This window comes from Camelina sativa, chromosome 17 (genome assembly GCF_000633955.1).
Source record: "Camelina sativa cultivar DH55 chromosome 17, Cs, whole genome shotgun sequence".
NCBI classification, from domain to species: domain Eukaryota; kingdom Viridiplantae; phylum Streptophyta; class Magnoliopsida; order Brassicales; family Brassicaceae; genus Camelina; species Camelina sativa.
Window position 1 is genome coordinate 21,753,758 of NC_025701.1, and position 15,517 is coordinate 21,769,274.

The 15,517-nt window shown below is 35.1% G+C and overlaps 1 protein-coding gene, 1 long non-coding RNA gene and 1 pseudogene across 2 annotated transcripts; 2 read left to right on the top strand and 1 right to left on the bottom strand.

Moving 5' to 3' along the window:
- LOC109130242 lies at nt 7–1,074 on the top strand. The gene is made up of 2 exons (XR_002036361.1): nt 7–227; nt 578–1,074. It is a non-coding gene; the product is annotated as an uncharacterized LOC109130242 (long non-coding RNA).
- LOC104757832 (classical arabinogalactan protein 5-like) lies at nt 3,954–4,634 on the top strand. The gene has a single exon (XM_010480621.2). It carries the CDS (start codon nt 4,030–4,032, stop codon nt 4,453–4,455), a length of 426 nt encoding a protein of 141 aa, XP_010478923.1. The 5' UTR covers nt 3,954–4,029; the 3' UTR covers nt 4,456–4,634.
- Nucleotides 8,420–9,940, bottom strand: LOC104759706 (annotated as a pseudogene).

Genomic DNA, 15,517 nt, shown 5'->3' on the forward strand with positions numbered 1-15,517 from the left:
AAAGGCAGACACTGATGAAGCAGATAGCCGAGAAGTGATTCTTCCAGGACTAAATCTTCTCTATGATGGTTCAGAGTTGCACCCTTTTGATATTTGTGCTTGCCTTCAGGCTCGTCAACCAGTTGCTCTTATAGCAGAAGCTGCTGTTGCATCTGCAAACCTTGCCCCGAAATAGAATAATACTCACTGAGATTCCAGTCCAAATATCGTAGGACATAATGTGAAAGGTAACATATATCGACTGAAATCTTGAATCTTATTTGTGTTCAAAGTCCATTAGCCAGTTGTAACAGTAGGATCACGCTTTAAGCATTGCGTTTGCATATGCATAGATATATAGGTTCTGTTTTACATTATGAAAAAACTAACTTATAGTTGTCTACTTCATATTTATGTAATATGTTTACGTATATTTTTACTAGTATGTATAATACTAAAGATATAATTTCTCAGTTAGTTTCGGTTTATTCAGTTTGGTTACCCCAAAAATTGGCTTTCAATTGTTTGGTCGGTTTTGGTTTGCTTTGCCAATGAAACGAATGAAACTATCTTAACTCCCTTAGATGTAATTTTGCAGGTCGGGTTCTTGTTTGTTTGTTTTTACATTCTAGCCGACTGGAAAATGCAATCTGCGGCGAGCATCAGAATACACTGATGTTGCTTAGTCGCAGTAAGGGTTAGGAAATCTACAAATTATATATTTGGCTAACGAATGATGAATGTATCGTTATACCATTATTGTGCTTCAGTTAAAAAGATAGTACTGAGGAAATTTTGGAGACATTGTGTGTGTAAGTGTCAAGGAAGGCTGTGGTTTATAGAGGAGTTTTGCGTTTGGGACTGTCTTGCACAGATTTTATCCCAATTTGGTTCGGGCGACTCTCGATGGCCCAGTTATTACGTCGAGGTTGATGAAAGTCTCTTTTTCCCAATAACAAAGTATATTTGGGATCAGTTTTTGTTCTTTTTCCATACAATCAAAAAATATGTTTGCTTTTTTTGGTTACGTATACGTCACGCACCGAAATCAAACTGTGGAATCTTTTCATAATCAAATCAATTCAAGTCTAACCATGAATTGTCAAATATAACTATTGAATTTTGTACACAAATCATAATCGATTTGTGTGTTTGTGTGTGTGCGTCTGTGTGGTAAGGATCAATTTGTACTTTTTAGTATGTATGGCTTTTTTTGTTTTAGTTTGGTTATGTTTTATGTTATTGATGTAATATTTTTTTTAGGGATGTTTAAACTTTATATTGTTTCTTGTTTCAGTTTATAAATCCTCTTATTAAATCCAAAATTTGATATCAATATTATTAGGTCTATACTTAATAAAGAAACAAAATTTGGTTTTTGTTACTTCATCTACGCGTATATCTTGGATTGTTTCTTTCTTCGAAATTTCATCGCCTTTCTCGTGTTGACTTTTAAGATTTCGTTTTCGGGTAGACTTGCCAAACACTTTGGTTTCGTCTTTGTAAATACGTTACTTAACGTCGTATCAGTGCTGTCTAGACTTTTTTCTCAAGACCTATTAACATTATTGTTACTAATTTATCTTGAAAGTTGCTTTATTGGTTTTGAACTTTTGGAGCTCTTCGAGAAGTTAGAAGATATGATGAGATTCTTTTCGTATCTTGGAGTAATTTTACTCTTTCAAACACCCGAAAACGCTTTATTCAACTGTAGCTTCAGTTAAAAGAGTGGAAATTGCGAAAAATTACCTTACAGTAGATTCATTGTTTCCCAAAACAATAGATTACAGGTAAATATTATTGGATGATCTTTCTAACATCTATTCTACCTGAAACAGATAGAATATTGGTAAAAGTTAGAACAAAATGCAAATATTGGATTTCTTGATTTAGCATTCCATTTGATAACAAGACTAAGGTGTTGATTGGTTCTCCTGCTACCTCCCGCAAACGCTGCATTTGCGGGTGGTAGCGGTTCCTAGCGATTGGTACCAATCACACAAATCACTTCTAACCGCTTCAAACCATTGAATCCCAAAAGCTGCTTTCCGCAAGCGTTTGCAGTTGCGGGCGTTTGCGTTTGAATTTTTTTTTTTTTTTTGAAAAAACTTAAAACAAATCAATGATAATGAAATATTTTTTTATATATATCTTTTACGTAACTATTTTATTCATTAAGGATGGGAGAAAATGAAGTACTGATACGATTGAGAATATTAAAAAATAAACAATTGGATGAAAATAAGATTTCAATTAACAATAACCCGAAAAACTTGATGTAAATTTAATGGCACATCACACATAAGTTCAGAAAAATCTAAATAAATATAACATTTCATCAGAAATTTAAGAAAATAAGATTATTTGTGAAAAATATAAAAACAAATCACGAGTGACTCTTCTCAACTCTCGTTTGATCATTACTACCGATGCAAATACTGCTCCACAAAACTTATTGAGTATGTGAGATTTAAGAAAGAAGATCTACGATCTAAAACATATGTTTAGTCATTTATCAAATTAATTGTTTAAAGTTTTGGTAAAAAGCCAAATGCATAAAGTAATAAGTATTTTACTATGAAATTTATTAGTTTTTAAAATAATTATTTTAGTATTTTTAATGAATTTTAATTATAAATCAAGTTTAATTAATAAAGTTTTTGATATTTTAAACATTTATATAATTATATATTACATTTATTATGTTCCAACCGCTATTGCACCCGCTGGTCAACCAGTCGTAAACTTCCCGCAAACGCATCAATTTTAAACCGCTAAACCAGTCGTTCAAAATGCTTAATAACACTTAAAACCGCAATCGTCCGCTTCCGCAATCTCCCACAACCACAATCGCAACTGCAGCGTTTGAACCAATCAGACTCTAAATAGTCATGAAATACTTAGGGGGGTGTATTCAACTTGACATTTTAAGTGATTTGTGTGAAACTTACAAATCCTATGTTATTCAATCATGTATTTTAAAAAGTCTATTAAAATCCACTGTTATTGAACTGATGATTTAAAAATCTACTTTAAAATCCACTGTTATTCAAAATAGTTTGTGGATTTGGATTTTAATGATTTTTGAGATTCTGGAGGATTTAGGTGGGATTTGTTTAGTTAAAAATAGAGAAATCCAAATCTCATGGTTTTATGTGGGATTTGAAAGAATTTTACAATAAATCATATCAATTTCCCTAAAATCTTTCAGAATTCCAAATTTTCTAAATCCCATCAAATTTTTTAAAATCATGGTTTCAATACACCCCCCTTAGATTTACCTAATTCACCACAAATAAATACTTTTGTTATTAAAATTAAAAGACGACAGAAAATGCCATGTGCTACAATCATAGTAGTAGTGGAATTTTGGTCCATAATAAAACAAAAATTAACTAATCTCGAAACCATTACTCTAAAGATCTCATGTGATCTTTTTTTTTTATTATCGAATAGACTTCCATAGAGTTTGTGTTTGTTAAGGAAATAAATAAAAGTCGCTGCCTGCTTTTGAACGCCGCCCATTTCCTCTAGACTCTCTCCCTATTGAAAACAACGCGTTTGTTTATTGTCGGGGTCGGCCAAGACTCACTAATTAATCCATCCGACGACGCAAATTTCATCTCGAGTTCTATCCTTAATTCCCAAAGCCTATAGCATGAACGTGAGGATCGAGTAAAAAGAAAAAAAGGGTAATAAATCAACAATGGATATTTGAAGAAACAAATACAATTCTACAGAGAAACAATATCATGATACATTTGCAAATAAATATTGTGCACTAGCACATGATCTTTATTTGATTCATGAAAAAATTATTTATCATTTTTAGTCATTTGTTTGGTTTATTTCCAAAATGATAGTTATACACGTTGGACTTATTTTCAAAAGGTATTATGTTGAACTTGTAGTTTCCAAGAAACTTAGGTTTTTTCCACCTAACCCTTCACTATATAAACTCACTTTTGTCTCTTGACCGATATAATCACAGTTCCTTTTGCTAATCTATAAAAACTCTCTCACTATACTACCTACGTAAGTAACGTAACAATGGCATCCAAATCCTTCGTTGTTTGCCTCTTCCTAGCTCTAGTGGCCTCCTCCGTCGTTGCTCAAGCTCCGGGACCAGCTCCAACCTTATCTCCCCTCCCAGCTACTCCTCCACCGTCTCAGTCTCCAAGAACAACCGTGCCGGCACCTTCACCTTCACCCTTAACCAATCCTCCTTCCTCAGCTCCTACCACCGCTCCTCCGGTTAGTCAGCCGCCGAGTGATTCTCCAGATGCCTCCACTTCTCCGCCAGCTCCTCCGACGCCTACTTCCCCTGCCGGAGCTCCAGGCACAAATGTTCCATCTGGTGAAGCTGGACCTGCTCAGTCTCCCCCAACTGGCTCTCCAAACGCCGCTTCAGTGAGTAGAGTCTCCGTCTTCGGAACTTTCGCCGGAGTGACTGTGATCGCTGCTTTGATGCTGTAGATGCTATTTTGTCTTATGTAATAGATTCGTTAGGAATATCTTTGGTTTCATTGTTTGTCTTTTTTTTGTTATTAATAATTTGATTTATAGTGTTTTAGAGATTTGTGGATTCGATTTCTGATTTGTTTCTACTTTATATTATGTTTTTTATCGTGTTATTGTTGGTATTATGTTTGCTACAAGTTTTTTTTTTTTTTCTTTTTATCTCCTTGATTATTGGCATTCTTGAATAAAATCATGGTTACTAGAATTCAACTTTTAATTAAAATTACAAGCGAAGTTAGTGGAGAGTTGTTAATGAAGAGTTTAGGAAAGCGAAGAGACTAGAGAGTGACGACCCGTGTATGAGTGATAAGAATGAAAGTAGGAACTCTTCTCTCTTATCTCTTCTCAATCCACAATACAATCTCAAACCCTAATTGATAAGCTTGAAGTTACAGTTCTCCAATCTCATAACCTAAGAATAGAGCCATACACTCTAACAACACAATGTGATCACGCAGATACCCTCTCCACAATCTCTCCTCTCTATTTATAGGCTAAACTAATTAATAAGACTGCTATGCACGTGCACAACTCTCTCTGATTACTCTCACATATGCCTACTTATCAATACTCCCCCGTTTGACGACAGCTTGTCCTCAAGCTATGAAGGAGCAAATGGGATTGACACGGAAGCAAAGAAGACGACCATTCTTGCCAAGGCAAATCTGTTGCACGCACAATCCTCTTCTGTACCATAGTGACTCCGTGAAAGTGCAGGTCCGGACTTAGACGTCGCATATGTGGCTCTTTTTTTTTTATTTTTTTGGGCAAACTAGCCCACAAGTCGTGTAATAGCATCATAGCATATTGCTACAGCTTCAGATTGTTGCACCCATGGAGAACCTGTCCAAACTGTGTTACCAAGCAGAATATGGTGAAGTGAAGGATTGAACATCCATTGTTGCAGGTTTACGAGCTGCAGATTCTTCTTTCTCCAATAATGCCACACAGAATAATAGACGTTCCTGTCCCCATATGCTGAATACAAGCCAATAAACTTCTCTTTAGAACTCTGTTTCGCAGTATTGTTGCAAACACATATCAGTATTGATCTCTTGTCAAACTTATACTCCAAAATATGTTGGCTTCTAATGAAAATTAAACAGTATCCACCAACTGTATACTCCTCAATTCATTGCAGAGATTGGTGTTGCAACAATCGAAAAGGATACAAGTCCCTGTTTTTCCAGCGATGCCTCACCAAAAAGAAATAATTCCAAGCACCCACTAAGAACACTCTGTCTTCTCTTGCTTTATCCCCATTATGCCATGTGTAGTGTTGAGGTTGAAACAATTGTTGTTGGACGTGGAATTGCATCCAGTCTCTTGCTTTGGGCATCAGTGCTAAATCATCTTCCATACTTGACCAATCTTTAAACACATGCCACACCCTTATTGTATCTGCAGACACCATGGTACACAAATTCCCACCATTTAAATTCCAAAACGTTGCAATATCTGCGTCCTCGAGTTGTCCACTTGTAAGAGCCTCTTTATGTGATACTTGTTGATGTAGCACAATGCTCGGCACAAGCGTATTCCAGCAATTATAACCTTTGTGTTGTTGTCTCTGTCGTTGTGAGGCATGTCCACTAAGAAGCATTCCATCGAACATATAGTGGCCATAAAGATTCCTCAGATCAAGAGATGAAATCTGCATCTTTGATGCATCAACGCTGAGGATAAACAGACTGCATTCCATGTCCACACTCTGTTCTTTAACCCTCTTCGAGTCATGGAGCAAAATCAGTGTGTGTTGTGGAACAGACTCAGGCTCTGAAAGTTTGTTGTCAGTGAAGTTTCACAAATCAAAGCATGGTGTTGCCACATTTGTTTAACACAAACAGATTCCTCTTTCTCAGTCTCAGTCAACGGCTTCTCTTTAGAGGAGTCATTCTCTTTCTTAGCTGAATCTGACTCTTGCATTGAATCTTTTACCAAAACCACTTCATAATCAGAAGTTTGTATCGGAGGGCTTCGAGGATTGATGTTTCCAAACCGAACATACAATCGTGACTTGAAATGTTTCCAGTTTGTGAAAGATATATGCTTAAACCAACTCAAAGCATCTCCTTCCAAGTGCGACGCCACCAAATGTATCTTCTCCACATCATTATTTTGAGAAAAACGAAAGAATCTTTCAACCTTCGAAATCCAAACACACAGATAAACTCCATTGAAAATAGGTATTTCGGCTGGCTTGACCAAACCATCTCCATAGCCCATCATCAACGTTGATTCCCCCTTGCTCAAAAGTGAATTATCTTTCTGATGTTCCATTGATATGTTGAGCCCTGAATCAGAAACGTTTACCTGCGGTGATGACAGAATCTTGTTTGCAATTGCAGTGTGTTCCCGTAGCGATTGCCTTTCAAAACACAAATCCACGTCGCTATACGTTTCTTTCTTCTTCTCAGAGACTTCAATCGGTTTCTCTGCAACAGTCTTTGCTATGCGTAGCTTCACAGAAGAAGGCTGTTGAGACGATCACTTCGTCTGAACCGAGCATTGGAACTCCTCCCAACTTCGTTCGGCGATTCTTTCAGGATCGTCATAGGTACCAAAAAGCACACAACAATGATCCCTTCATCGCATGCCAACTCTGGTAAGGCCTCCCCGATTCAACATCACAAACAAACTCGTCTGCGTTGCCTACGATGAAGCCATGTGCAAAGTGTAATCTGTCAAAATCTGTGTAATCTCCCAACACAAAACGATTCTCCATCCAATCAAGCCAAAGATGCAAATCAGATCTTGCACATGTGAAAATTGGAACCAAAACGAGATCCATGGCGGTTGTTTGAACAAAATCCCAAATTGTAAAAACCCTAACTTTCTTCAGCTTTTGATTCGATCCGTGTTCACAAGCGCACCATTTGATAAAAATGAAAGTAGGAACTATTCTCTCTTAATTATCTCTTCTCAATCTACAATACAATCTCAAACCCTAATTGATAAACTTGGAGTTACAGTTTTCCAATCTCATCACCTAAGACTAGAGCCATACGCTCTAACAACACAATGTGATCACGCAGGATACCCTCTTCACAGTATCTCATCTCTATTTATAGGCTAAACTCATTAATAAGACTGCTATGCACGTTACAAAAGTTTCGTACTCGTTCGAGACTATATTCTCTGACTCTGAAGCTTAACAAATTTTGTTACAAAAAAAAAGGTAATTTCAGAATTTCAATGGAACTTTCGAAAAATATATATGCCTCATCACGGTATCACAATATCTCCACTTAGTTTGTGGTGTTGCGAAACATATTCAAATCATCTGCCTCATAGGTCTCACAATATCCATTTGCTTGGTAAAGGCTTTCGCCAGATGATGATCTATATATTTTTGGTGCAAAAGATTGAAGTAAGTAGGCACACAACAACAAAAATAATATTGAAACTAAGTAAATGATATGTGGCGTATATACTGTTAAATATAAGGTAAAATAATTTTTGTTCTAGAGATAAGTTTACTAAGCTATTTTCATTGAATAAAAAAAGGGCTGTCCAATGTCGAGTAGAACCACCCAATCTCTGATCACGTCCAATGTCTCCGAGCAAATATTTCTCAACTTATATTTTCCAGAATCCATTGTTCATCTTTCTAGAATAATAGTTTTCACCTAATTACTCACAAACATCGGTTTTGTTTGGTTTACTATTTGTTTAACCAACGAAGACAATACAACGGAAAAAACATAATCTAAACAAATTAAAAGTAATTTGAATTCGATCCATAATTCTTCTTAACTATAAACGACCACACAAAAAAAAAAAAAAAAAAAAAAAAAAAAAAAAAAAAGGGAANAAAAAAAAAAAAAAAAAAAAAAAAAAAAAAACTAATAATTTTAAAACCTCCAGAAAAACAAATCAAAAAACCAACCAACCAAAATATTAGAAAAAGACTAAAACTTCAATCAAATAGAAGCTGACAAGTACGTGAACCCCTTGGCGACAATGACAACTCCTTGATCATCTCAAGTTGTTTGTTAGGGTCGGTGGATTTAGAGTATATAGATGCCTCTTTTAAGCAGTTTGCGCTTCTTAAGATGAATGCTGCTACTTCTTTCTCAGCTTCAGTTCCTTCATAGTCTTCCCATTCGAGATTTTCAAGACTTGATAATAGACATTCAGGAACTAAGCTTGGTTCAATCCAGCACGGGAGCTCTTGAGGGTTATGGCACTGATATATACATATAAGTATAGATTGGATTAGAGAACAACATATATAAAGGTCGAGGAAAATGAATAATTCAGGTTTAGATCTTATGTACCTGGTCAAATTCGAGAGTTTTTAAATTAGGAGAAACTTTCAGCATACACATCAGTACATCCACCCACGCTTTGTCACATGTGCATATTATTAAAGTTTCGAGAGAACAGAAGACACAACTAGGAGGATATATATCCTGCATAATTAAGCAAAAACATTTTTGACCACAAGGAAATAATCAATTGTATGTAACGAACAACGATAGGAAACAACAGTCTTAGCCGTAAACGAAAAAACAAAAACAAAAAATACCTTTGAACTAGATAAACATAAACCGAGAAGCTTGACTGAAGTAATAGACCCTAGTATCATTCCAGGAAGAAAGCAATCGATGTCGAGAGTTGCCTTTTCCAGCTTAGGCATATTATTCTCAATGACACATAATCTACCTTGATGATCAATAATGTCCAATTCATCCAGAGAAGGAGCGTCTATCACAAAGCCATGATCATCATCTATATCGTGTGGTCTATACATGATGAATAACTTCTTTAAAGAAGGCACTCTAACAGTGAAGGTAGTCACATTGCTATTTGGACCGTGAACCACATATAAGTCTTCAAGAACATGACAATTGGATAAAAGCCTATTTACGAATTCGTCACCAGGGTACTTCACCGATACAAGTTCCAATGACTTGAGGGAATGGAAAGACAAATTTGAAGAAGCATCCACAAGAATCACACTATTAAGTTTCAATGTCACTAGCATTCTACACTCTGTGTACAATCTCTTTGGAATTGTGATTGGAGATGGTCTAGAAAAGGTATCGATCTCGATAATCAGCTCACGCAGAGAGCTTTTATGTGCAGCGCTAATCCACACGGGAATATCTTCATCACGACAGGTAGTACCAATTTTGAAGTGCAAAGTCTCGAGAATTGGAGCCTTGTGCAATGCCAAAGACCTATCTACAAAGCCCGAAAATCTTTGAATATTCTTGTTGCTATCATCGTATACAAGTCTTGGTACCATCATCCAAAGGAATCTCCAACGTTTAGACAGAATCATTGTGGCCACAACATCTTCCGTTGGTAGTAACGACAATATTTCTTAGAGCAACGCATCAGGCAATTCACTTAACCTATCCGGACCCCTTTGGAATTTCAGTTGCTCACTGTCGTCAAGGCCAAAAAGCCAAAACCAGATACGAGAAAACATCGAAAAGACAACGAGGCTTGAGAGATTCTAAGTGTGTGTTTTATCTTTTCCGTAGGAACCAAACAAATAGTCTGAAGAAACGACGCATGCAGGTTAATCAAGCAACCACACGATCATGTGTGCATATCTCTCCTGATATTAACTTATCTCTTTAGTCTGTTTGCTAAAAGAAAATTAAGTCTCGTACCTTTCAATATATACCTTAATATATTTTTTATATAGATTTATTGATATTTATATTTTTCAAATTTTCTGATAATTTAGATAAATTATCGGAATATAAAAATATCTAAATAAAATTATATTAAGGTATTCATTGGTTTATTGGTTTTATGATATTATTGATATTTATTGGTTTTACTTGGTTTAATGGTTCCAGGTTTTGGTTTTGATTAGAAGTTAGAACTATGGTTTCGTAGTTTTTTTTTCCTAATGACTGTTCTTATGCTTGTAAGAAGGGTCTTAATGGACTCCTTACCATGAATAAGAAAATAATTTCCAACTGACCTGAATTTTTTGGCTTATAGAAATCTCTTATGTTCCACGCTTCCATGTTGTTTCCGTGATGACTGAGTTGCGATAATTTAGGAGATATATATGCACACATGATCGTGTGGACTGAGTTTCATGCTAGACAACATGCTAATTCCTCCAAGAACAAGAGCGAAAGCTTTGGCTTATAACAATCTCTTATGTTCCATGCAATGCTTCGCTTCTGCGTACCCGCTTCTCATTCTATACAACATAGATTTAAACTATAAATTGTTGTTTCAATGGCCTAGAACAATCTATTTGTCACTTAAATAAAACTAAACTAATATCCTGAATTGGTTTCATACCGGATTTAAGTGATTTTTACCAGATTTGATTCATAAACTGTTTAAATTCAGATTTATGGGGAAATAAATGAGAACTTTGAATTCAGGGAAGGGAAATTGCAATCTGTACCCACAGATAACTTGATAACTAGGTTGACCAAATCGATCACTGTATCAAACTCTTTTAGACTATTTTACCCTTATAATTTCTCTCCTATTTTTTCTTCTTTCTTTTCTTTTTCCCTTCTCATGTTCCTATTTTATTTTTTTCTGACGACACAACAATATTAGATTAACAATGACCACTTAAAAGTGAAATCCAATAAAAATCGCCTGTAACAATGTTATTTACTTGAGACAGTGTTGGTTTACCGGACATAGAGACGATGTCGATGGAGATGATTAACAGTGAAAAAAATGATTGTGTCAGGTGGTGTTGAATCTATCGGTGGTGATGATTAACAGTGGTTTTGTCAAATCTTTCACAAAATAGATTTTAACGGTGGCAGAGATGTATTTAACAACGATAGTGATGATGACTGATGATTATATTTTCCTTGGTGGTGGATTGGAGTTCAGGGAAGAAAGAGGTGGCGTGACCCAATGTAGAAATTATGGGATCGTGTGTTGAGGTGGCTTCATAGAAAGTTTGATGATTTGTCTTGATAACATTAAATTTGTCTTGATTTTAACTGCTTATGATTGTGTGTGGTTCTTTGGTGGGAGTGAAACTGAATCCTCCATCTCAACCAAGCTTCGAGGTACCTTCTCTGTAGGTTAATTTTGGATCTTTACTACCTTCTCTGTTTCTTCTACAAACTTAACGATAATAATTAAATTATCAAGGTAAATTAACATGGTAATATAGAAGATAGCTGATATGAATAACATTATCAATAAAGTTAATATTTATTACGTTTAATAAAAATCAATTATATTAGATATATTATATACTTCATGATTTACACAATAAGTCTAAGTTTATCACATAATTTGTAACTTATCGTGATATAATGTGTTTTACATTTTTAATTAAATAATTAAAATAATCTTATTGTTATTAATATAGTCCATAATTATATATATACCTGTTATTATAATTTTTATCAAAGAAACCATGTTAGCAAATAACTTGTATACCGAGTTAACACGATAACTGATTGTGTTTATCACATAAATTATAAAATTTACCTTGATAAAACATATTATATCAGCTATCTTATATATTACCATGTTAATTTACTTTGATAATTTAATTAATATCGTTAAGTTTGTAAAAGAAATAGTGAAGGTATTAGGGATTCAATATCAACCTACAGAGAACGTAATATATATTAAATTATTTTGATAATGTTATTCATACCAGTTATCTTATATATTATCATGTTAATTTATTTTTATAATTTAATTATTGTCGTTTGTAGAAGAAATAAAGAAGGTATTAGAGATTTAATATCAACAAACAGAGAAAATATTGTTATCATGTTAACTCAATAGATAATCATCTATTTTTTAATATGTTTTAATCCAAATATTTAATAAATATTATCGTTAAAAACAGATAAAATATAGATATTTGTTTTGTTATATCGGTAAACAATTTGTTAACATGAAAAGGGCAATTTTGTCCACATTACACAAATTAAGGAGAGAGAACTAATTATACAAAAATTACAGCTATATTCTTAATTTTTGAGTATATAAATTAATATAGCCCTTCAGGGAAATATAGGCTGAAAAGAATTTGTCAAAATATCTGAGATGAGATTAAAATTTGGATTGCATCTGATTCGATGCAATAGTTATGGTGGAAAAATTATAATATGACGTTTTCCTTTTAAAAAGATATATTTTATTTATTTGATATACAATTAACCCGTCAATTTATATTATAAACCTCCTAAAATTATGTATAGAAAAAATAAATTTAATAGATATATTAAATATACACATAGATAATATAACATGAAACCGAAAAAGCTTTACAGTTCATGAAGCTTGCCAAAAATTTCTTACTTGCGGGCGGTAAGAATGTCCGAAAAATTGATCTAATTCACAACACGTTGGGCAGTAAGAATGTCCGAAAGAAATGATATAATTTACAACACGTCATTGACTAGCCTAAGTGGAGGTTCCTAATAAAAATCTTGACTATCCAATCTCAGGTTGTGTTACTAAACTACACTGAAGGCTCTTTAAGTTTCAAATTGCTCTTGCATTAGGTGAACCAAAATCAAACCTAATGTCAATTTTGGTTCTTATTATCATCACTCATTTGTTACGATTCTTAAATTATTCAATGTGTGCCGTTTTCAGGGTATATATATATGTCTAATTCCTGCACCAATGAACGGAGGTATTCCGTATTTGAACGGTAATGAGCATTACGCGTATATTGATAAGTCCCCTTCAGCTTCAACTTCATGCGGTAATGAGCATTACGCGTATATTAACTAGTAGAGTTCGATCACTCTTGTATGTGGGAGTAGTGATCTATCTATTTCCTGTTAGGAGCGCAAAAATCGAAATAAGTCTAAACAATCCCCCACATGAATAGAAATAAGTCTAAACATATGACGACATAACTAACCCTATAGACTGACAGTACTAGCTAGACTAGACAGACCTTCGAGAGTATATGCGAAAACTAACTGTATCTGAATTGTTGGCGTTTTTCAACCTTGAACCGACTCATTGTTATACCTGTCGAGTTTACTCGGCCAGATGGTGAACATGATGTCTTGAACCATCCGGATTTGTATGTAAACTTAGACAGCAGGCATAACACAGCTTCGTTTTCTCGTAGAACGAGGTTCTCTATTGTGTTCATTGTGGCCTTGAACATGCCTGGTTAATCATGAGTGAACTTGGAGAGTATAGCCTCATATAATCTCCTAGAAACGGCCCCATTTCACACTCACAAGGTGATTTATATAAGCTGCTTGTATTTAAAGAAATATCCTGTAATTATTTCAAATATTTTACAAAGCTATGTTTCAAATCATTAAAAGCATATGCTTAACCTCTAACATACAGGAAGCACTTTACATCACTCTAGGAACTGGGAAAAGACAAAAGTCTTCTAGTGCTTGTAGCAGATTCAGCTTGATTTAGTTGTCCCTTTGAACCTAGGTCATGGGGTCTCCAATCTGAGTAGGTGGGGTTACCATCAAACATCCTCTTAAGTCGTAGGCTTTAAACCATTCCTCTAGATGATTTTATAACTTTCTCGCGCCAAACCTTTTGTAAATGGATCCGCTAGGTTTTCTTTTGTATTGATGTAATCAATTGTAACTACACCAGTTGAGATAAGTTGTCTAACAGTTTTATGTCTCCGTCTGATGTGACGAGATTTGCCATTGTAATGGGTATTCCTTGCCCTGCCCAAAGCCGATTCGCTATCACAGTGTACACGTATTGCAGGCACAGGATTCCCCCACATTGGGATGTCTTCCAAGAAATTACGAAGTGATTCAGCTTCTGACATAGCTATCTCCAAAGCTATGAATTCAGATTCCATAGTTGATTTAGCTGCCAGAGTTTGTTTGGAAGACTTCCAGGACACTGCTGCACCTCCAAGTGTAAAAACATATCCACTTGTGGATTTTGAGTTTCTCGAGTCTGCGATCCAGTTGGCATCACTGTAACCTTCCAAAACTCCGGGTTCTCTACCATAGTGCAAGCCATGATCTTTGGTATAACGTAGATAGTCCAAAACTCTAGCTATAGCCATCCAATGCTTATGTCCTGGATTACTTGTGTAGCGACTAAGTACATTTACAGAGTGCGCTAAATCTGGTCTTGTACAGTTTGTCAAGTACATTAGACTGCCAATTACTCTTGCATACTCCACCTGTTGCACAGGTTCACCAGAATTTTTGGTTAAGTGAATTTGAGGATCCTCTGGAGTTTTTGCAGTCCCAGTTGAGTAATGCTTGAATCTATCAAGCACTTTTTCAGCATAGTGTGTTTAAGACAAGATAAGGCCCTCATCAGTTCTAATGATTTTTATCCCCAAAATTACATCTGCTAAATCCAAGTCCTTCATCTCAAAATTTCTTTTGAGCATGTTTTTCGTTTTGAGTGATGATGTCTTTGTTGCTGCCAATGATGAGCATATCATCTACATATAAGCATAACAAAATGTACCCTGATGGAGTAGTTTTGTAGTATATGCATTTGTCACATTCATTAATGCGAAAACCATTAGACATCATCATACTGTCAAACTTCTCATGCCACTGCTTAGGAGCCTGTTTGAGTCCATATAATGACTTCACAAGTTTACACACTTTGTGTTCTTGTCCTGGAATAACAAATCCCTCAGGTTGTTTCATGTAGATTTCCTCTTCTAAATCTCCATGAAGAAAAGCAGTTTTTACATCCATTTGATGGATTTCAAGTTTTCTCAAGGCTGCAATACCTATGAGCATCCTGATCGAAGATAGTCTTGTTACCGGTGAATAGGTATCAAAGAAATCTAAGCCTTCTTTTTGCCGAAATCCTTGCACTACAAGCCTAGCCTTGTACCGTTCAATATCGCCATTTGGTTTTCGTTTTATCGTAAAAATCCATTTACATCCCAAAGGCTTAAATCCTTGTGGTAGATCTGCCATCTCGTAAGTATGATGTTGCATGATAGAGTCTATTTCAGTTTTGACTGCTTCCTTCCAATAAGGTGCATCAGGTGTAGACATAGCTTCTGCGTATGTTCTTGGTAGATTTTCAGCTAGAAATGCCATCATCAGAAAATCATCAC

What these genes read in the sequence shown, in the direction of transcription:
- LOC104757832 (XM_010480621.2), top strand. Translation starts at nt 4,030, where the DNA reads ATGGCATCCAAATCCTTCGTTGTTTGCCTCTTCCTAGCTCTAGTGGCC.